Source organism: Trichoderma virens (assembly GCF_000170995.1).
Source record: "Trichoderma virens Gv29-8 chromosome Unknown TRIVIscaffold_2, whole genome shotgun sequence".
Lineage (NCBI taxonomy): Eukaryota > Fungi > Ascomycota > Sordariomycetes > Hypocreales > Hypocreaceae > Trichoderma > Trichoderma virens.
Genome location: NW_014013747.1, coordinates 2,185,555 through 2,207,532, shown reverse-complemented (window position 1 = coordinate 2,207,532; position 21,978 = coordinate 2,185,555). Strand labels below are relative to the sequence as shown.

Here is a 21,978-nt window from a genome sequence, read left to right as displayed (position 1 = left end):
TCACTTGTCATTCGCCAACCCCCTATCCTCCCCCCTCCCCTCGTACAAACACTCCCTCACCCCTCTCCACACCGTCTCGACAATCTTCCTCTTGGGCAGCAAGCCCGGAAACACAACCACGACATCCTCCTCGCCCTCCACCACCACCACAAGATAATACCTGACTTCAAAGCCGCGGAACGCCTCGTTGACCAGAATATCCTGAATCTTCTCCGTCGGGATGAACCGCGTCGCCGCCCCGGCCAGGTACGTCCCCGGGCTCTCGCTCGTCTGCACGCCCAATCCGCGCAGAACCAGCAAGCTCTCCTGCTTGTGCACACGCAAGTTGAGCGCATAGAAGACCGCTACGGCAACGGGCAGCAGCAGCGGGAGCGACACCGTAGCCGCAATGCTAGCGAGGAACGCGCCGGTGGGCGTGCCCTGGAAGGCGTCGAGGGCGAAGACTATGCGGTCCAGCGAGAGGAGCGGCGGTGGTGCGGGCGAGGACGAGGACGAGGACGAGGACGGGGCTGCTTGGCCGCCGAAGCAGCCGCTGCTGCGCTCTTGGACCCAGCGCGCGTAGAGGATGAGCAGCATTGTGATGGAGAGGGAGATGCGCAGGAAGAGGAGGAGCAGCCAGAGGAGGCGCAGAGGCAGCGTTTCTGGCGGCAGCGTCGTGACGGTGAACTCTGCCGTCGTGGGAGAGGGGCGGCGGATGCGCAGGCGAGGGGCCGTGGTGAGCATTGTGATGGTATTGTTTTTTTTGTTCTTCTTTTATATATATATGTATATATATTCTTTTGGCGAAGATTAAAAGACTCGCTGGATGTATCTCGCTTTCGCACAGCAGCAGGGTATAGAATGATTGGTCGTCTCGTCCGTCCGTCTATCTCGGGAGTGAAGCTGTTTGGCAGGCCGGAATGAAGAGGGAAGGCGGACGGAGATTTGCGCAATTCAAGTGGCGCAGGCCATTCTACGGGACAGCCGAGGTGAAGGGCCCGAGTGTGAGGGGCCGTGAGACTTAACGAGAGGCGAGCCTGCGCATCAATTGGGCGGCAGAGGCTGTGAATGCTGTGTCGAAGCCATGTTTCGTGTTTGGAGTTGGAGGACGGTTGAAGCTCATGCAGATACAGCCAGCAGCACTCTATGGGTCTCTAGCGGGTCTCTAGCACATGCTCTTGGCCGCTATAACTTGGACAGCTACAGCACCTCCAACCCACTGTAGAACAGGTAGTCAGCCCTGGAGCTCTCCCCCGGCCCAACTATTCCCCGTCTTCCGTCCAGCAACAACCCTTTATAAACTAAAAGAACCACCCTTGTTACCGGCTGTAATGGTCAAACGGTGAAGGCTCTCGCTCAACTCGCCTTTTCCAATCTCACCCCCGTCAGATCCCCTCCGTTCGACGCCCAGCCCGAACGCCGCGGTGGCCAGCCGCTCGCATAGGAAACTTGCGACCGTCGGTTTGGCCCTAAGCAATGGAGATGACACTTGAGGGAGGTTTCACTCTGCAGAGGACTCTCCCCCGTCGCGTGGCGGGCTGGATTACGATCGCGGAGGGTGTGGGATGGAATGGCGAGACGGAGAATGCCAACACTATTTTTTGCTTTTTTGTCCTTTTTTTCTTTTCTTGGTATTATTCTACGCGATGCAAAAAATAGCAAAAGACTCGCAAGTCATTCAGGTATCGACTGATATACATGGCTTGGTGTAAGAATCGCTGCAATGTGGTTATATCGCAGCAGTTGAACCCCTCCCTTTTGCATCATCCGCCATATTCACAGCGGGGGTGAAGCCATCACCAACCAACCAGCCACTAAGATGTATATACCAACATATGCCTCACACCACCTATTTGTATTTGCACACAAGCTCCACAAAGACAAAAAAAAAGGCGCATGATAGAAGACATCAATTTTTCATCAGCTACCTCAAGCCAAAATTTGCCGTGAGGCAGCATTGTATAAAAAGCTAAGTCTGCCCGGCACTCCGGTCTCTGTCTGCACCGCATGTGCGTGTTTTCCCCCAATCCTGCTGCCATGAGACGTCGCCGTCTTCCAGCTTCACTTGCTTGTTTGTTTTTTGCCCAAGTCCGTCATCAATCGTAAAGAAGAGAAGAGAATCGAAAAAGGGGCAAGTGCCAAGATGAAAAAAAAAAAAAAAAAAGAACATCTCCAATCCAGGATATACATTGCCCATATGCGTGTGCATGTGATTCAGGCGGAATCCACAGGCCGTCTATCCAAAAAGAATAACCCCCTAATGCATATATCACAAAATAAAACATGTTTAAAGAAAAAGAATTCTCTCCTCTAAAATTGCACGTATGCAATATAAAGACACCAGAAAGAATATAATTTTTTTGGTGCCGAAAAAAAAATGCAGAATTGAAAAAAAGAAACCAAACATAGTCATGACATATCTCTGCCAGAAGATAAATTTCTCCAGAGAAACCCCCCTTCAAAAACACTCAGCCCCATATTTTGAACTCACAAGATGATACGAACACAACATTCGCATCTTGGGGAATAATTAAAAACCAAAACCAAACTGGAAGCAAAGAAAGCATGGCAAAAACGCCAAATCATCATGCGCAAGATCTCACGCTACGCAACAGAAAATCTAGAGCGTAGTTGTCGTCGTCAGAAGTTAAAACATTCCGCTATCATGCAGGCCAGTCGACAGTTTTCTTCCATGACCCTCGATTGGCGATCGGACGGCGTCTCGATCGTAGAGAACAGGGGGGGGGATGCCAGCCACGGGCGATCTGAGCTGGTTGAAGGAATTGCCGTCGCCATACATCTCGAATGGGGGTGACTTGATGCTGATAGATCCCTCCTTGCGGCTACGGCTACCTGAACGCAGCCGTTCGGTGGCCTTGGTCATGCGGCCAGAAAGGCTGCCCTCTCCCAGACTGCGGCCGCGATTGTGGCCCCTGACAGGTGGCTCGGGAAGAGCATTCATCTGCACCATGCCGTCGTTTGGGGCAGCCATCATGGGTTCCTCCTCCTCCTCGTCATCCATGACAATCTCAATCATACCCGAGGCCAACGATCCAGCAACCGGCGGCTGGTGTCGTACATGTGGCAGCGGGGCTGGAGGGGGAGGAGGGGGGACGGCTAGATGCTGCAGCTCCTTCAAGAAAGTAGCAGGTGCCGAAGGAGGAGGCGGTGGTGGTGGTGGCACCAGGTTGTTCACTTGTCGGCGCCATTCCGTCTCTACAATGTCATCGAGGCCCCTGCCCTCATTGGCACTCCCCTTTCTCCCGAAACGAGTTTGATGAGCAGGTTCCTCGGGGATTGGTGCCGACATGCTTCGCGGAATCATAGGTCGGGATGGGGGTTGATAAACTGTTGACGGCAGTTGGTAAACAGTGGACGGCAGCAATGTCAGCGGCTGCTCCTCCTCCTGTTGCTGCTGCTGCTGCTGCTGCTGCTGAGGCGCTGGTGGCGGCGGTGGCGGCGGTGGTAGTTGATAGTGTTGCTGCTGCTGTTGCTGCTCTTCTTCCCTCTGCACCACCTTCTTCTTCTCCATGTAGTATTGCGGAGAGTATTGTGGTGAGCTCTGCGGGGAATACTTTTGGGAGAATGTTGTGGGAACCGGTGGAGGAGGAAGCTCTTCATACTGGCTATCATCCGACCGGAGAATGAGTCTCATCGCCTTGGGAGTAGCAGGTAGGCCGATTTGGGGTCCGTTTCGCGCATACATGCTCCTCGGAGGTTCTGTCGCAGAGCGAGGAGGGAGGTCATCCGGCAGTATCTCGTCCTCGGCCTCTACCAAAATTGGAGGCCTTCGAGGGGATATCTCGCTTGGGTGGGGGATTTGAGGACCCAGCTGTCGCTTTGCAAGAGATTTTCGACGCTCTTCTAGCTCTCGCGCGGCCTGCTCCTTCTTTCGCTGTCTCTCATCCTTCATTTTCTTCAAGTCACCGGCGTGCTCGGTAGATGCGGCTCGAATGTGGACTGTATGGCTCAACACTGCTGGGACAGCTTCTCGAGACTCTGTCGCCTCTCTTCGTCGGCTTTCTGTGTGTTCACGGCGACTTACGGCGGGAGAATTAACGTTGTGGCCAACGCTCCGGCTATGCTTGGCCCTGAATTCTATTTGGGCCTGCATGGCCGCTCTAAAATCTTCCTCATCCTCTGACCCCTGATAATGCAGGGCAGTCGCCGATAGTGGCACTGGCGATGGTGGCGACCGCGGAGCCGATCGGCTCCTTCCATGGCTAGACGCTCGTCCGCTCGTCTTTCCCTTTGCCACGCTTGCTTTCCGTATCGTGAGGGGCTCAACGTTATTGCTAAAGTTTTGCGTACTAAGAATGGCCAAGTCTTCGGGTGACATTGGAACAGGGGACGTGGGAGATCGTTTCGCCTTTGTCCAAGTTCTGGCAGAAGCTCTACCACGCTCTTCCGAAGGATCGCGCGACTTGGCTCGTCGCTCCCGGCTGCCATGGCGACCGGTGGACACATCTCTGGTCCTTTCATTGCTTCTCGTTCTACTTCCAGCTCTCTTTGTGTAACTCTGAGCCGCCTCCAGGCTATGGATATAATCATCTCTATGCCGGGGGTTCGATTTGTGACTCCGGCCAGCGCTCGAGGTGGATGTAATGGAGCCAGCCACAGATGCGGCACCTGGGCCAGTGCCGCGACGACGAGATGGCCAGTGATAGCGAGAGGACGAGGCGGCAGATTGGTCAGGGGACATGGCGTCCGCCATAGGCGGCTGTGTCTGCAATTGCAGATGCAGATGTGCGGGAATCCGATCACGGGAGCCGTTTCGCTGCGCTGCGTGAACTTCCTGTAATCTGCTCATGATGGTCTGATCGGGGGACGGTGGCCGCTCTCCCGAGTACCCTTGGACGACCCGCTGGTATTGGTCTCTCATCATCATCGGGCTGGCTGTAGCAGCGCGCTGCATCGCAAGACCCGTCGTCAAGTTGTCCTGAGTGGCGGACGACTTGCGAGAATGGCTCGCTCGTTGCGGGGGTGCGTCAACAATCTTTGCGATGTTGTCAATGGGCTTTAGGGTATTTCTATCAAAGGTGGCCTCTCCGATCGAGGGCAATCGGCCACGATTGAAGCCTTGACCGGGGCGAGCTGATGTCGGCGTGTTGAACCTACTATTGCCAGACGGCCGAAGGAACGCAGTCGTAGGATCAAAGGCACCTCCTGGAGATATAGCCGATTCAGCAATAGGCGTTACTCCGGCCGCAATAGGCGTTTGGCCGCCATCAGCCTGCGAGTAGAACTTGGCCTTTTGGTTTGGGTCTCCAAACGACGTGATTAGCTTCAGCGCCGATGCTTTGGCGACACTGCGTTGGGGGCCCCTTTGAACTCCTGGAGGGGACAGTGGAGGGCTCAACATCTCAGGGATACTGGGCGTGATGTTTTGGAAGTTGAGCTGAGCAGCTGATGGCGAGGTCCAAGGCTCTGAGGATTCTTGGTCGGTGCAGGCAAAACAGCGAATCGCCAGCTGTTGCTGGCCGTGCTTAACAGCCCATTCGCCCCATTTACGCACGATGGCAGCCTGTCGCTCCCAGACGCTTGGGAACGCCACGCAAGTGAGGATGAGAGCTTCCATATATCTCTTGTGCGAGATGTAGACTTCAATGGCATCGTTATAGTCGCCCATGCCAAGCATAATCGTCACTGCGACATGGACATCGCCGTTCTCCAAGAGGCGCTGGACGTAGACGCGACCGAGTTTGTGCTGGGATGCCTGGCCGCCGATTCCGCTCAAGGCCAGCAGCATCCAGTCTTGAGAAGTCATATTCTGAGAGCCAGCGGCCATAATATCTTGATCGATATCGCCCAACCACTTTGCGAGCAAGATGCGGTTAGCTGATCCGGCGGGATAGCGGCTCATCTCATCGCGAATTAGGTCGTCCACCTCCTTGTTCCATCCAAAGATGGTGCTGAGCATCTGTCGACGCAAATCGTCATTGGTAGGGTTGGCTTGACCTGTGGGAATCGGATGTTTATATGGAAGATCACTCAGGCGTGAGCGAGTATATTTGAACAGGTCTTGCACCTTGGCATCGTCGGGGCTCCTTGGCACCTCGTGTCTCAAACGAGATGGCCGATGTTTGGACTTGGATGAGGCCAAAGATGGACCACTTGTGCTGGGAAGCGTGTACCCCATCGAATAATTATCCGCCTCCCGCCGCCCAACTGTTGACGTTTTCAAGGAAGAGCCAGCGGAGATATATGTCCCCTCTGTCATCCCTCGCGATCTTAGCGAGCCAGCTTGTCTACCGGGTGTGCGAGAGCCTGTCGAGGACTTTGACAAAGATGACATGCCGCTCTGGCTGGAGGCCGGGCTGCCTGTGTCATATACTTCGTTTCTCACTTCAGGGGGGTTGCGCTTTGCCAGCCGCTGGAAAGGGGACAGGTGGTCGTCATCGCTCTCGGATATGCCCATCTCAAGAGGGACAGAGCTCGACTCGGATTCTGAGGTATGGATGGTCGTTGCAGAGTGCACCGACCGGCCCCCCGTCTCTTCGGAGGTGGGAGGAGATGGCGGAAGAACGCCAGCAGGGTGTTGTACGTTTGCTACCATGATGGCCGGAGAGTTGAGATCAAACTGCTGCACAGTATTGTTTGGCCCAATAGTAAAAAGACTGGCCCCAGGACCATAGACGGCCAGGCCTTTTACATGCTCAAGGGTCGGAATAGAGTCCTTGGTAACATGCTTGGTCCTTACGTCCCACGAAAACGTTTCCCTGTTTAGTAGGTTAGCACAAAAACCGCCAACGAAAGCAGGCCGCCGCGCGCTTAGGTTGTGGCCGGTTGGGAGGGACATACGAGTCTGAGTACTGGATGATGCGGCCGTTCTTGGACCACCCCATCCAATTAGGGCCAGGCAGGAAGTTCTCGTTCCTCCGGAGCACTCTGACCACTTTGGCGGGGTCTTCAGCGTTGTACGACTTGGCCACACTCCAGACCCGCAGATCGCCGTCGTGTGTTTGTACAGCCAGCATGTCTGACTTCTGCCTCGAGGACGACGCATGCCAGGAAAGGGTGACAATAGGTGATGGGCCTCTCGAAGTCGTCAAGTTGTGTAAGATGGTGAATCGAGGCTGTAGAGTTGCGACTAACAGCGATCCGTTTTGATAGCTAAGGTTGGATGGTTCAGTATATGACGGTGGATTGCGGCCTATGATGATGACGACTTACCCGATAGCAAAGGTCCGGCAGTCGGACGAAGGAGCCAATGCTGTCACTGCAATCTGATCAATCGTCCGAGCTGAGATGTGCTCGGATGTTGTCGGTTCAAAAAGGATGATGTTTCCCTGCGTGTTGCCTAGGAGCCAAGTTGTTAGCTAGGCCGTTCAAGCCACCTTGGGATCGCACGATTTTCTCTCACCAAATGCAACATTTCCGTTACGCATCCACGAGGCAACTGTGAGCGTCTCGTACGAAACAAAGCGGGATATCTCATCGCCCGTCATCAGATCCCAGACAATGGCTGTCTGGCCGGCATCATAGCTCACGACAAAACGGCCAGCGCCCATTTCGCTCTGGTTGTCCACAGCAAGAAGCTGGATATCGTCGACGTGCCGTGAGAATCTCCGGTCGATGGTAAGAGTATCATGATGGCAGCATACTATTGTTGGCCCTTGAGCATAGAGGTAGATGGATGCCGTGGCGGCTGATGGGATAAAGTATTTGAGGTCCTTGACGCTCGGCATTTGTCCGAATTCCGGCGGCGCTGGACGGCCTCGTGCGGTCGACGATTTGCCGGACCGGTTGGACGCGGAATGGATATGTGATGCGGAAGACATGGCTGCGGCCTCGCTATTGATGCTTCCACGATGGCCAATTATGCCAGGCCCGAGATTATATTGGCCCGTTTAGTCGGCCTACACCTCTGCCAGCGCAGAGGCAGTTCCCTCCCAACAAGATGCGAAGCACTCCAAGCTCGTGAGACAGCTTCGGTGTCACAGTCCTATCAACAGGCCAAGGTCCGATTCTCTGGGAGCGTTCTCTGGAGTGAGCCCACAAAGTGGCGGCAAGCTGCGGCGTTCTTTAGGTATCGATCATCACATGAAACCCAACTACTGCCCACTCCCGGACACAAGCCTCAGCACTGCAATTCACTGGGGGCCTGGTTTTCTTTGGGCCGTCGACAGGATGGTGGAAGATTATTGTGCTCAGGAAGGAGGAGCGTCGAATTGGTCGATGGCGGGCGAGATGTGAGCTCTGATGTGTCGTCGAGGAGGTTTGACGATGCAAGGCTTAGCCGTAGGAGGCTACGAAGTGAGGTTGGAAAGAAGAAGGCTAGCAGCCTAGCGGAAGAGGGCAGCGTCACGGTTTTGCATATAAGAACAAACTTGTAGGCAAGAAGAATGACGGTTCTCTGTGATGTGCCGGACAGCGTTAGGGGAGGGGCTGATCTGATTAGCTCGGCGCTTGTTCGTGCCGCCCAAGGGATGCTCCTGTTTGGAGGATTAGGAGTAGTAGGTGATGCAGGCGGGTGCAGGAGAGGTTTTGGGCTGGATGCGGAATGGTGGTCACGCAGATGGGAAACAAAGAAAGATGTTACGAATCTTCCGTCTGGTCTCTCTCCGTCGGTCCAGGCCGTGTCTATCCCCCTCTGATGGCCCTCGGCTAGCTCTGTGAGACAAAACAGATGGATGGGATGGCGAGAGAGAAGGAGGAGTAGGTAAAAAGAAATATCGGAGCGGCCCAAGTGCAAGACGGCTACTTGTAAACGTCGCAATACCTGTACATGCGGTCACTCACGCACGGTGAAAGGTCGCTGCTAGCAGTATTAGATGGACATGGACAGGTTGGAGAGGAGGGCTGGATAGGTAGGTAATAAGAGCAGGCTGGGGTGTGATGGGTCCGATGGAGAGGAGCCAGGCGAGCATGGCGCCTATGCGGCCGTGGTTGAGGCCTGTCAATGGATGGGGTTGGCTGCCATATAAAATTAGAGTGCAAAAGTCGCTAACGGCCGTCTTTGGGATGGAGCGGATGCGGTCCGGCAGCTAAAGACCGGCCAATGCGCGTCGACGCAGCCCAGGTACATGCGCATGCCGACAAGATACCTGGGCTTCCATGTTGCGACTATGCTATCTGCAGCATCAACGGCTGGCAAAACAACACATTGACCATGTGCAGAAGTGGTACCTCCCTCTCTCGCTACCGACCGCGTGTACCGAGCAGAGCGCACAGGTGCAAACGTCGCTGCAACGCTGCCATCGCTTGGATCGGTCAGGCAGCTTTTTCGTTTCTTCTTTTTTTTTCTTCTCCGTTACGTCCCAACGAGCCGCCATGGGTTAGGCTCTGCGTCTGCTACGCGCGTGCGCCCGGTGGGCCCAGCTAAGCAGTGAGGCGAAAAGGGCGGGCGAGGCAATGGCGATTCCTAGTCGCCTGAGAGTCAACTGCTCAGATCCTCGAGACGGACGAATTGAAGACAGGTGATGTACACGCGCTAGCGGGCCATGTACCGCTGCTGGAGCAGAATCCCTTGTTGAAAGCCCCTGCTTAGCCTCTCAGGCTGCCCGCGTACCCTTGCCAGACATTGGATATGGGCCTATCAAAGCTTCCAGAGGCATTGAGGTGTCGAAGGGCTTTGGACTTGAACAGCGTCGACTCCGTATCCCATGTCTTGTCCGGAGCAACATTTGCACTCGTTAAGTGAGCAGTAACAGCACCAGCCGATGCTGTATCGTATGCCTGCGCATTAGTCCTCGTACTACGCCTAGCAACCGGGGCTCTTACCCCGACTTGCGGCGCCTTTCACCGTTGCATCGGTGGTTCCACGCTGGCGATCTGGCCTCTGTGCGAGTGCTGGGCCTGGGTGACTGCACGGTACCTTGCAGCTGCGCCTGTGCTGTGATACCGGTTCGCGCCCGCCGCAGCGAGGACGAGCGAGCGCTTCTGAGCTCTGGCCATGGTTCGTGCAGTCGCTGCCGTCCATTTCATTGAGTGCCTTGCCTTATTCCATCGCCACAAGTCATCAGCATCTTCGCTCGGCCTTGGAGACGTTCGAACCAGAGGGGGGGCGCCCAAATGCATGGCTGGAGCTTTTGGCGATTTGGGGCTGCGGTCCAGAGTGGGGCGGCGAGCCCAGACGCTCAATGGCAAGAGCTGTCGAAGCGCCGAGCTGTGTCGCGCCTGCTGATTGGGCGCGCCAAATGCAGGTGCGCGCCGCAGCCTGGCCAATCGGCGGCTCGATCACGCCTGCCTGCAGGGGTCTAATCGCTCAGTCCCGGCCGCTAAGGTCGCCAGCCAGGATCAGGGATGCAGACCTCACTCATCGAGTCTTTCAGTTCAAAATCGCGCCGAGACAGCCAGACAGCTAGACAGACACAAAAAGAAGAACAAAACGGACTTGACTTGACTCGACTCAACCCAACGGACCTCCGGCTGGGGCTGGGGCTGGGGCTGGGGCTGGGGCTCGTCTCGTCTCGTCTCGTCTCGCTAGGCGTGCTCAATTTAATTAATCAAATCGCCAGCGCTGTGCAAGCAAGTGCTTCCGTCACAAAGACAAGACACGGCCCAGCCGCCGTCCGTGGCATGACTCCGCCGTCACAGCAGCATCAGATGATTCGTGAGACAGATTTCAACCTACCAAAACCCAGAGTACAAGTATCGCAATTTCGCCCAAACTCCGTTTCAACTGCTAGTCTCCTCTCAAATCGGCGCGCTAACAAGCTTCCCAGCAATCGGCTCCGCAATCACATCTATCCAGCTGGTTTGTATCTACGGGGTAGGTATATCTTGTTTGCAAAGCAGCCCCTGGTGTGGACTCTTCCGTTACAGCATCATCTTAGCGAAATGGCATGTCCAGATGGACATTGAAAGCTCGTCTGTTTGTACCTTACCCCGTACACAGTGACGAAACACTTGACACACGTGCGACATGCTTGAGAATGTCTTGGAGTCTTATCAAGCTGGCATCCATCCCAGGCTCCTCTCTCCACATGCAAGTCCATTCTTCCGAATCAATACTACTGGTAGACAGAGCTGCCATTGTACCACTTTATCCACCTCATCCGAGGCCACTGCACGAAGGATTCAAGACAGGCGTATATATCACACTACTAGGCAGACAATATATCCTGGCTCGGAGTGGTGATAGCCACTTGAGACATAGGCGCCGGCGACGCTGGTTCCTTGGGCGACCAACACCAAGTTTACTCTATTGGGAATTTCTTGAGGCCCAACAACAACAAACTCGCCAGCTTATATGACTCTAGTCTCGCTTTTCTTTCCGCACCCTGTCGGACTGTGACCTTGTGACGCAGTCTTTTGCTTGGCTTACTATACTTGGTTTCCTCTTTGTCATACTCAATATCTAAAACTATCAAGCCCGGAACGCCACTCGCGGGATGCATTCATCAAAGGTTGTCGAGCATGGCACGGCCACGTTTTATACTCCGAGACAAGACAAAGCGGCCAAAGCTTCTGGATAATCATTTAAATGCACAAGATGCCGGCGTGATGAAATGACGCCCTTTATACATGCACAATACGCCAATATTAGTTTCCCCTGCTGTTCCAACCCCAATTCATCAAAATCAGTCTGCAATATCTCGGAATACTTTCGGATGCCAAGATGTCTCCCGACGTCTTCTTGAACAAGGGTTGGGACGAAGGCTGAGGGGCAGTCGTTATCGTTCGTGTCACACCAGAGCGGAGAGTGTTGAAGTGCGGTGAAGCAAACGAGATCAAGAGCCATGGTATCCATGACGTGAAGTAAGAGTCCGAGCCACCCTTGCCATCCCACATGCCTTAGGTGACAGCTTGTTCCTGCCCAGCCGGTTACTGGCATGTCCGGTTTCGCTTCGGTCGTGATGAAGCACGAGGAAGAATCTCTCGCTTCTCTCACCTCCTGGCCTTGTGGCTCGAAACATTTCCACCAAGAACGGAATCAAATCTTGGCTCTTGTCATGATGTCATAGCACGCTTGTGATGGTTATTTTACTTGTGCAGTATTAATTCTATCTAGGCATTATTCCATCTGTGTTTGTGCAAGAGAAACTTGTAGCACCTCAACTAATCTCTACGAGTTGAGAGCTCCATGTTCAGATAGCTTGTATAGACCCGTACTCAGTAGCTAAAGAAGCCTTGTGAATGCATACTTCTTTTAGCAATGATTCGACGAATTATTGACGTGTCGTGTCCCGACAATTGTAACATCTGAGATCAACTGCCCAACTGAACATGTAAAGTCAAAAGGTTAGTCAAGGTGATTTTTGTGTTTAGCTACCACCATCTACAAACAACCTTTTTTTTTTTTTCAACATCTCAGAAGCAGAAGAAATTGTTTGATGTAGTTAAGGGATTGTGAAAGAGGAGAGTAGTGGATCGGCAAAAATGCTGATGTGAAACGACCTGTGAAAGCTATAAAATAATGAGAATAAGACAAGTAACACTGTTCAAAGGACATTTCTCATAGTTGGTGGACATCTGAAATAGATGTGAAAAAGATGCTCATGCTACTATCTAAAGCAAAACTGGCAGCAAAGTATACAATAAGTCTATATCAATATCCAAATCTGTTCATTGAAGAGAGAGAAGGTGGCTCTTTATATAGTTCTATTGAGCAAGTCCAGCAGTTTGCTTTCAACTGTCCATCTTCCTAACTTCCGGCAATGATAGAAGTATAATCGCTTTTGTGATATCAGGTGGAAGCTTATGTTCCTACAACAGCGTCCAAGGATTTCTACAGTTTTCATTTTCAAGGGGAATCTAAGCTTAGCAAACTGTGAGAGTTGGCTCGATGAAAGGCTATATCAAAGCCATAGTGTAATGCTTCATGGATGAATTGCGTATTTTAGCGATATCAAGTGGTAAGCTATGAGATGTCTTTTCCTCAGACGGTCCATGAAATTAGCCCGCTTGGTTCTGAGAGTAACAAGTGAGGGATAATCTGCCCTCATGGACAATTTCGTTTCTCATTTCGGTTATACGTTGATATACGTTGAATTTTCTTCATCACGCCCACTTACCGAAGATCTAGATCGATCTGGACACTTGTGCTGGAATGGCAGGGATAAACACATGAATGTTTTGAGACAAAGGACGTTACGGTATCAAACCCATATCAGATACCATCAAGTAAACGTAAACAAGCAAAGCCATCCTTCCGGAGTACCAGCATGAGTGGCCAGATTCCCCCAGATTTGCGGTATTAATGAGAGAAAATGCCAACCAGTCACTGCAATGTCAGGCCACAGGCGTAAACACTCACCATCAATTGGTCAGAATGGCATTTTTGAGGTGATTTCGAACAATCTACCTAACATGTGATCAATCTCGGTAGCCCGGGTCTATCAACATAGCCTCGATCAATCACATCGGTTTTGCCTGTCCCTGTGAAGGCTTTTGTTGACATGGCGCTTGCATAGGACGATCCCCCATTTCACACTCACCCTCCCGACATAAAGCTGTGTGCGCTAGTTTGCAGTATCGATCGTATTCAGCCACATGGGAGCGATATCAGAAAGCACCGTGCGATAGGTTACAGCCTGGTCTCAGCTCTGTCTGAAGGAGGTCGCCAAGATGACAGATGCAACCAATCTGCAGCATAGGCTGTCAAAGGACATGAAGTCGAGATCACGACACCTGGGGGGATGGCATGGCCTTCCTATTGAGGAGGAAATGGTTGGCGCCGCTGAGTTCCGATCACATCCATTCACACGCGCATCACACAGGGCGTATAATTAGAATGGAGATGGGCCTGTCCTCGAAAGCGCCTCAAGCATCAGATGATATGGGGAAGGGTGGCTGTTCCCTCCGCTTAACGCGGCGTTTTTGAATCCATTCTGCGTCACAGACTACGACGCCGCAATGAGCAATGAGCAATGGTATTGGCAATGAGATTTCGAACTTGCGTCGATAAAAAAAGAAGATGGCCTTTGAACATGACTGATACGCCGAAAATCCATTGACTCAGCGTTCACGTGGTTCAGTATTTATAGCCAATGGGCATGCAGCATGCATGCAATTGGACGGCATACCCGCGACGAATAAGGTGGCAGCACATCATCTCGACGACTTCATTGGCCAAACCCGCAGCAGATCCCAAGCAGGGATTCTTCTTTGACACTCCCTCTCCAGCCAAGAGAATCAGTTTGTGATAGGGCGGGGGGGGGGGGGGACAGAAGGGAGGGGGCGAAAAACGCTCAGGAAGAAGTTGCTGACGGATTGGACTTTTTCACGTGCTGTGACTGTGTGGACAGAAGGATTCCCCGAGAGCGAAGGTGGCACAGCAAAGGAAACAAAGGACACCTCAGACTAAACTAACAAAAATTCCTCCCCGATGGAGAGGTACAACGTTGCCATCAAAAGACAGGACAGAAAACAAAGAAGAAGACACCATGTCGGGGTCAGCCGGCCCTACCAAGGACGGATTATCTGGCCCACAGTGAGGCCGTAACCATGCTTGGAAGGCGGCCAAGACAATGCTGGTTGACATGAAGTAAAATGAAGTCAACTCTCGGGGAGAAGGAGAGAAAGATCCGGCAAGGGAAGCAAAAAGAAAAAAAGCGTTGTGCCAAGTAGCGACACCCCTCTCGAATCCGGAAGCACGAAAAAGAAGGAGAAAAAAAATTGCAAACGAGAGCTCAGGATTCTCATCAACCCTGCATATGCAGCCCAGACACCCACCAGCAGGAGGATTATGCAAGCTTTTGCAAGCCCACAAGTACCTCCCAATCAACGGGTGTGGCACATCCCGATGTTCGTGTTCGCTGCGCTGCTTTTTCTTAGTCGGCGTGAGAAAAGTTGGTTGCACGAATGAGTAAGCGCGTCGAGGGGGCTTACTACCAGGTCACTATAAACCCAGCTTATCACGCATTTTCTCGCGGTCGCCGGAGAAATAAAGAGCGCAGCAATGAGAAGGCAGGGCGCGAGAGATAAGCGTTTCTTGGTGTCGTGCAAGTTACCGTTCGTAGACTCGGGGCCCGTTTTACACCGACTTCTTAGATTATCAGCTGCAAACGCACATACTATGTATGTATGTATGTATGTATGTATGTATGCCAGCTTGGCTCATGCACTCGGTGAACATGCCGACAAGGATGAATTAATGCCTCCTACAGCAGAACTGCATGCAAGGGAAAGAAAAAGATAATGCAAAGGCACTGAGAGAACACGCCCGCGGCAAATCACAGCAAAGAGTGCGGCGCACGCAATTTGCCGTGCTGTCCATTCACAGCCGGGCACTTGTCGCTGCCCTTCCCCCCCCCTCCCTCCGATCGATCGTGCGAAATCGTGCCTACATGTACATCGTACATTAGACATGCAACCCATCTGCACGTCCGGTGCTTGTTATCACACATCAGGCAGCCCTTTTTTTCATTTACTGGCCGCCCTACATAACATACAAAAAGAGAAAAGTATGTTGGGCAGTTAATCTAATTTTCCCTATCTTTTTTTTTTCTGCCACATCATATATCCAATAAGCCCAATAAAACCAAAAAAGCAAAAAAAGCAAAAGCAAATAAATGAGATATGAAAACTGAGGTTTCTAGCCAGCGCCCTGCATAGATAGCACCCAAGCAAAAACCATCAAAACCACTAGTTTGCCCTTTTTTCAGCCCGCCCAAAAAGCATACCTAGTAGCGGTCCAACCAACGCCGCTCGTTACATTTCGCTCTGCCCGCGACAATCGAATTATCAATTTTACTCCGCACTTACAAAAAAGAAAGGAAAAGAAAAAAACAGGTAATTCGCAAGTAAACTTCTCGCGCGCAGATAGTTAGTAGTAAAACCCCCCCAGTCACGCTCCGAGGGAAAACGCGCGCGCCGCCAAGTCGACAAATCCTGTTGCTTGTCTTATTATACTTTTTTATTCGCGAACCCGTGCTGCAAACAAACCTCAAATCACAATGCCGCATCGAATCAGACCCGAGACACCCCCCCTCTCCATGTGACAATAACAACAACGCGCAGCGAATAGGGCACGTAAATGCGAAAGCCAACCCGGGGCCCAGCGCCACCGAGTCGCACTGCATTGGGTCGGTGAGCGAACCCCCCGTTCCGCCCGCAAGCCTCACCATGCTCGTGGCGCCTGTGAAAGGACCGTCTGGTGTGTGTGTGTGTGTGTGTGTGCCAGACGGTCACCGACTTTCTGTCCAGCCTGCGTTGGCGTGCGCGCAAAGGGCGGCGCTGAGAAAGCGTGTCAGAGCTGAGCCGGAGCGGCTGGCTGAGCGGTGGCAGCAAGCTCTCTCTATTGCCGCGGTCATCGAAATGGGCATCTAAATGCGGTCAATCGGAAAAAGCAACAACTAACCCCAAGTTAAACAGTGGCGCTCATTTGTGGCGGACAAAACACATGGCAATACAATGAATGAATGGATTCAAGCGGAGAAGCAGGTATTGTTTGGAAGAAACTAGTATTGGTAATAAGGGGGTATCTTGTAAGAAAGAAGCTATCTAAACAGTTGCTATGCTAATGATATGCCATGCCAGTCCGTCATAGCGGAGGGCTTCCCAACGCCAAAAGTATGTATCTAAATATGTTCCCAAGCCTGTCGCTCTTCCTTGTGGAAGAGGGTATCCAAAAATTCCCAATGGCCAATGCCCGCTATGATTGATCGCTAAACCCAAAAGCCGAAAAACAAATGAACTCCAAGAATGCCGTCATAAGAATTAAATAGTAGTAAAACGATAAAGGAAACAAGGCTTGTCGTGGTGACGATGACCCCTAACCAAGAGGGGGTTGGATGCGATGAAATGCTCCGGGTATCAAGTGAAGGTCCAAATTGTAAAGGCTTGTGAAAAGAAAAGCCGTGGTAGGCTGACCCAGTTTAGCCGATCTGGCCGCGGTAGAAGAAGAAGAAGTGGAAGAGGGCAATGCCTCGGTGGGGGGCGGGAGGATGAGTCAGATAAGTCGGACCGTGGCCCTCCCGTCGGCATCCCGATTTTGCCCATGAAAGCGCTGCAAATCAATCCTATTGATAGCGCTGTGGTGTGGGTGGCTGTGCTTAGACCACAGCCGGGTCTGGGTCGTAATAGCAGCAAGAAAACAAGTCGTAATCGTCGTGTAATACACCTTTATTGGTGTGTGTTGGTCTATTAGAGGCTTTTCGTAAAAAGCCGGAAGAGGTAAGAGAGAGCCTTGTTGCGCCAGCGCATGACCCAAAGAGTAACTTGTTTACTCGGAAATGGGAGTCATGGAGGCAAGCTTGGACTTGGGGCTCTTCTTGGAGCTGGTGGCAGAGCGGCTCTTCTTCTTGGAGGCCTGCTTGCGGCGCTCCTTCTCAAGCATGATCTGGCGCATGCACTCGCGCTGCAGAGCAAGCTTCTCTCGCTGCATCTCCAGGACCTCGGCGTCAGTCAGGCGGGGAGGCGACTGCATCATGATGGGAGAGGACGAGGCGCTGGAGCTGGCGATGCTGTGGCTGTCATCGTCGAAGGGGTCAGACAGGAGAAGGTCGTCGTCGGAGAGGAAAGAGGTGGCTCGCTCCTCGCGGTCGAACTCGGAGAGAGACTCGCGCCTGGGCCAGGAGGGAAAGGCGCATGAGGCATCTCGGGTTCGAAGGTTGGAGGGGCTGATATCGATGGCGATGGACTTGGCGCTCATGGAGCTGTATGAGCTGTATGAACCGAACATTGTGAATGTGTTTGTGTGTGTGTGAGAGTGTTGATGTGATGGGATATTGTTCCAGAAATCTGGGGTTGAGATGGGTTTTATGTATTGATAAAACCGCTTGGTGGAGTTTGCTCGGCTTCTGTTTGTTGATCTTTTGTGTGTGTGCTTCGGGCGGAACCGTGTGGTGGTGTGGATGCCGAAGGGTGGATGGAGGATTCAGATAGATAAGCTTGTGTTGTGTTGTTGTTTGCTTGAGCAGTAGAGTAGGTTGATGGAGAGCAATGGTGTTTGTATTGGTAAACAAGTGATGTTTGTGATGGCGGACAATGCAGACCGAGCTCTGGAGCCTGGAGGGAGCAGAGGCACTTATAAGGACTCATCACGGGCGGCACATGTGTGAATCATCTGGGAGAGCCGCTCGGCGCTGGGGCAGAAGGGGGGGAATGGGGGAATGGGGGCGCCGTCTGAAGGGGGGGGCGTGGCGCAAGGGAGCCATTGTCATTGCTTTGCCGGGCTGGGGGTTATCAGAAGCAAAGAGGTTGCAGCAAGCCGGTTCCGCTCACCCCCCTCCCCTGCTGTTGCAACCTTTGAGCCTTTGGGGAGATTTGACACGCCCCGACGCCACGCCGCTGGGCTGGAAGACAGACAGACAGACACGGCCTCGGAAAACTGCCAGCCCTATTCCTATTGCCTACTCGTACTAACGGAGAGCCGTACCCGTACCGTTGCACACACGAGCTGGACTGTCGCACGCAAATGGCGGTGTTGTCGCGCCTCGGTTTTTGACCGCCACGCCGGGCGGTCTGATTGGGCCCTTGCGTGCGAGCGGCTGTTGAGTGCTGTGATGCGTGCTGCGCTGGCCGTACCGTGATGCTCGCGTCGTGTGCTGTAGTGTATCAGCACCACACGCTTGTGTCACCCAGGTATCAGCGCGGAGGGATCCCGTATCATCTTGCATCCATCGCATCCTCATCCTCAGTCAGCGTCACGGAACTCGTCTCGCCCAATCCGCCCGACAAACCGCCCAGACAGACACCCAGACACCCAGACACCCAGAGATGACACGCTGCTATTAGGCGGTCCGGGGAAACGCCGTGCTCATCTTGCTAGCAGGAGGGCCGAGCGCAGTCTGAGTCGCAACAAAAAGCCCCCTCGCAAAAAGAAACCCGTACTCTCGGGGCTCGCTCGGCCAGGGCGTGCTCTAGCGGTAGGCTCAACTCTCTGGCTCTCGCTGCGGTACGTACCGGCCAACCAACTGGGTAGGTTGCATCTGGCTGGTGCTGGTGCTGTCACTGTCAACCGGCGCATCTCATGCCCTACTGGTATCGCCAATTTCCCCCCATGTTCAGGCCCCAGCTTTTCCAAAATTCATACTCCCTTCACCCATGCAAAGTGCCTTCGTGTCTCCCTGGCCGCCAAACCCGCCGTTGGGCACCGGGGCACACCGCCCCAGCTTTCCGGTCGGTCAGCCAGCAGGGAGCCCTGGAGCGTCTGCGACAACAAGCCAACGCCAGTTTTGCCGACGGATGGCCTTCCCCGGCATTCCGTTTTGCTGGATCTGCCACATCCTGCGAGGCCTGTCTCAGTCCGGGGGAATCGGAATCGAGCATCGCTGGTGTCTCTGGTCGCGAGCTTGTTTTTTTTTTTTGCTTTTCGTCCCTTGAGAAGGGATGCCAGCTATCTGATAGATCGCAAAGAGGGCGCGAGGGCGGCTCATTTGAGCCGCCACCGTCGGCGGATGGCTCTTCCGCCGGCCACTACTGTATGCTCTCTTGATGCTAATCCACCTCCTGCTTGTGGGCTCAGACAACCGGCATCTCGTAACGGTGCCGGCAGGCAAAAAAAGCAAGACAGAAAAAGATTTGAAGGCCTTAATACAAGTAGCGCTTAGCCAAGCAACCAACCGAAAAGCAACCATGACAGGAGACTCGATGTAAGAAGCAAAACCCAGAGGCAGATTCCCAAAACGGACAGACAAGCCCTCGTTACAGAAGGAGGATGCGATGATTACCATCAGGGCAAGGGAGGTGAGATGAATTAGAAAACGGGCCGCGACGGAGAATAACCGTGAGCACAATAAACATTACGGAGTAATACTATGTACTGGATGGCATCACCCCAGGCGGAGAAAGGCCGTCGTGGACTAACGGAGGCAGCACAACCCGTGCTCAAGCACCAGGCACTGGTTGGGCAAGAAGCGCTGACTGAGTGCCACGACCAGAACAGCGCTTGGGGGTACGAGTACGTGCGTGGGCTCGTAGCGGGCCGACACTCCCCTCAAGCGTACTGCTGGGTAGCCCAACAACTGCAACTGCGTGCTCTCGCAGCCAAGACAGCTCGTCCCAACTCGTATGTACTTCGTACTTCGTAAACGCAGCACGCACAGAGGCAGTTCGTCCATGTACCATGACGGCGATACGGAGTCGAATCCTGCCGCCACCTCCAACCGGCAGGTCGCTAACGTCGCCAGCTCGACAGTTTGTCGCCAGTCATGCCGCCCTTTGCAGTGGCCGCCCGCCCACCAGCTGCGTCTGCGCCCTGCCATTGGGCCGACAGCCAGGCGGTCAGGACTGTGTCGCAGCCTGATCGGGGTCCTCTGATCGCACCCATACATGATAAGGCACTCGATACTGTAGTGCTACCTGGGCGACACCTCCATCGTCCCCGGTAGTGCTGGGGGACGTGTGCCTGCTAAGGCAGTGGGCTGCTGTATGCGTGTCCACGACATTGGATTTCTGGCTGCTGGCGCCTGGACAGCTCACCGTGCTGCGAGGGGAAAACCGCCAGCTGGCCGTTTCCCCTCATGAGTCAGTCAGTCCATGGTGTTTTTTTCGTGCACCGCCATTTCCCCCTCATCATTGACGTGACGTGAGGCAGGCAGACAGGCAGTCATAGTCATGCCGGGGAAAGTCGAAACGGCCACTGCTATTTCTGGAGGGGAACCCATCTCGCCATGCCAGCCATGCCAGCCATGCCAGCCATGCCAGCCATACCATGCTATGGCTGTGCGATGACAGCACCGAGCTTCGCAGTCAGACGCCCCCCCGAGAGCCTAACATCGGCCTCCTGCCCGGACAAGCATCCATTCTATTATTACACTGGGCGATTCCGGGGGCGGCTTACATACTCGCATCGTGTTCGCAAGGCTGTCGTGATCCTACTGGTTACGAGTGCAACAGTACATTATCTCTCGGGCTGGAATGCCTCCGCTCGGCACACAGATTTACAGTCAGATTCATTAATCTGGCATCCCGGCATGGCGGACCCTGTGCTACGTAGCATGCTGCATTATCTATCAGCGTTATCGGGATGCAGTCCCGTACTCTTACATACGAGGGCTCATACCCATACCCTACTAACCTTACCTGTTACACGTGCTACCCTGTGTCTGGAGTACGAAATACCGACTATGGATGGCACTTTGGCTGCCACCTACTGCTACTGTAATTACTGTAATTGCTGTAATTACTGTATTGTTGCCGCACCATCCACTTGGTCAGCGAATGCACGTACTCATGCAATCTTATTCCGTAGCTGCCGTCGGGCACATCCAGCCCGTCGAGTCTCGAGGATTCCAAAGAGCTTCTCTGACGTCAGTCGCAGCCACACCAACCAAGGCTGATATCCTGTTTTGGAGTCGCAACACAGACGACAAATCTCGCTCCGACCGCCGGATTGCAAATAACATGTGAAATTATCACGCAACGGCGAAAGCGAAGGCAAATCATAGCCCTTAGTAAGATTTCTAATACTATACTTGCCTATTTGAATACGCACTTCTAGTTGATTCCAATTTTACCCGAAAGGCGTGTAGATCCCTTGCCAAGCTTCTTGCTCAACATCGTCGCCGGGGCATTTCCAGAGCCGAGGATGGCTAGGGCACGGAACCCGCTTGTCACCACCGCTTGGGAACAAGGTGAAAATGCAAATGAAAAAAATATTAACAAAATCTCCTCCTTTCTCATGATTTACCCAAGTCCCTTTACAAGAGAAGGAAAAATTTTCCCCTCCCCAGTCTGCCATGCTGGCCGTGCATAGAGTGGGCTCGGCATCTCGCTTGACGCCCATATCTCTTGGTGGACGGGGCGTGCATCGAGTAGAGGATACTCGTAGTTGCATGGATCCTGACTTGCCTACAGCCAGTCCAGTTGTTATCTATCAGATGGAGTCAAACTGCATCTTGCAGCATGCATCACGCACGCATACATACATAGTAGCACATCTCAGCGATGCACAGGCTCTGACCGCTCCTGCAAGATGCACCTCTGACATACGCGACACACCGGGCCAAGACAAACTACGGTAGAGTGCACACCGCACCGCACGAGCACGACTCCAAAACCGCCGAATCGACCTTCTACCGCTTCCGTCGCCTAAAAGGCCTTCTGGCTAAGAGAGAAAAGGAGCACGGGTCTTCTGATGGCCAGGCTTTACCCAGTAGCTTAAATTAC

At 53.3% G+C, this 21,978-nt stretch overlaps 4 protein-coding genes across 4 annotated transcripts; 1 reads left to right on the top strand and 3 right to left on the bottom strand.

Moving 5' to 3' along the window:
* Positions 1-33: 33 nt before the first annotated feature.
* TRIVIDRAFT_9245 (putative GPI-15 component of glycosylphosphatidylinositol-N-acetylglucosaminyl transferase complex) lies at positions 34-309 on the bottom strand (the record flags this gene model as incomplete). Its single annotated transcript, XM_014104637.1, has 1 exon — positions 34-309. A coding segment is annotated over one exon (276 nt), but the record flags the coding sequence as incomplete, so codon positions are not given.
* Positions 310-2,626: 2,317 nt separating this feature from the next.
* On the bottom strand, positions 2,627-7,667 carry TRIVIDRAFT_50286 (uncharacterized protein; the record flags this gene model as incomplete). The annotated part of the gene is made up of 6 exons (XM_014105317.1): positions 2,627-3,379; positions 3,497-6,698; positions 6,781-7,017; positions 7,153-7,279; positions 7,343-7,448; positions 7,584-7,667. 6 exons carry the CDS (start codon positions 7,665-7,667, stop codon positions 2,627-2,629), a joined length of 4,509 nt encoding a protein of 1,502 aa, XP_013960792.1.
* A 9,422-nt stretch (positions 7,668-17,089) lies between these two features.
* On the bottom strand, positions 17,090-17,841 carry TRIVIDRAFT_208078 (uncharacterized protein; the record flags this gene model as incomplete). The annotated part of the gene is made up of 1 exon (XM_014105316.1): positions 17,090-17,841. The coding sequence occupies one exon, from the start codon at positions 17,546-17,548 to the stop codon at positions 17,090-17,092; it is 459 nt and encodes a 152-aa protein (XP_013960791.1).
* Positions 17,842-19,625: 1,784 nt separating this feature from the next.
* Positions 19,626-20,334, top strand: TRIVIDRAFT_69508 (uncharacterized protein; the record flags this gene model as incomplete). The annotated part of the gene is made up of 3 exons (XM_014105315.1): positions 19,626-19,876; positions 19,914-20,004; positions 20,164-20,334. The coding sequence occupies 3 exons, from the start codon at positions 19,626-19,628 to the stop codon at positions 20,332-20,334; spliced, it is 513 nt and encodes a 170-aa protein (XP_013960790.1).
* Between the last annotated feature and the right edge of the window lie 1,644 nt (positions 20,335-21,978).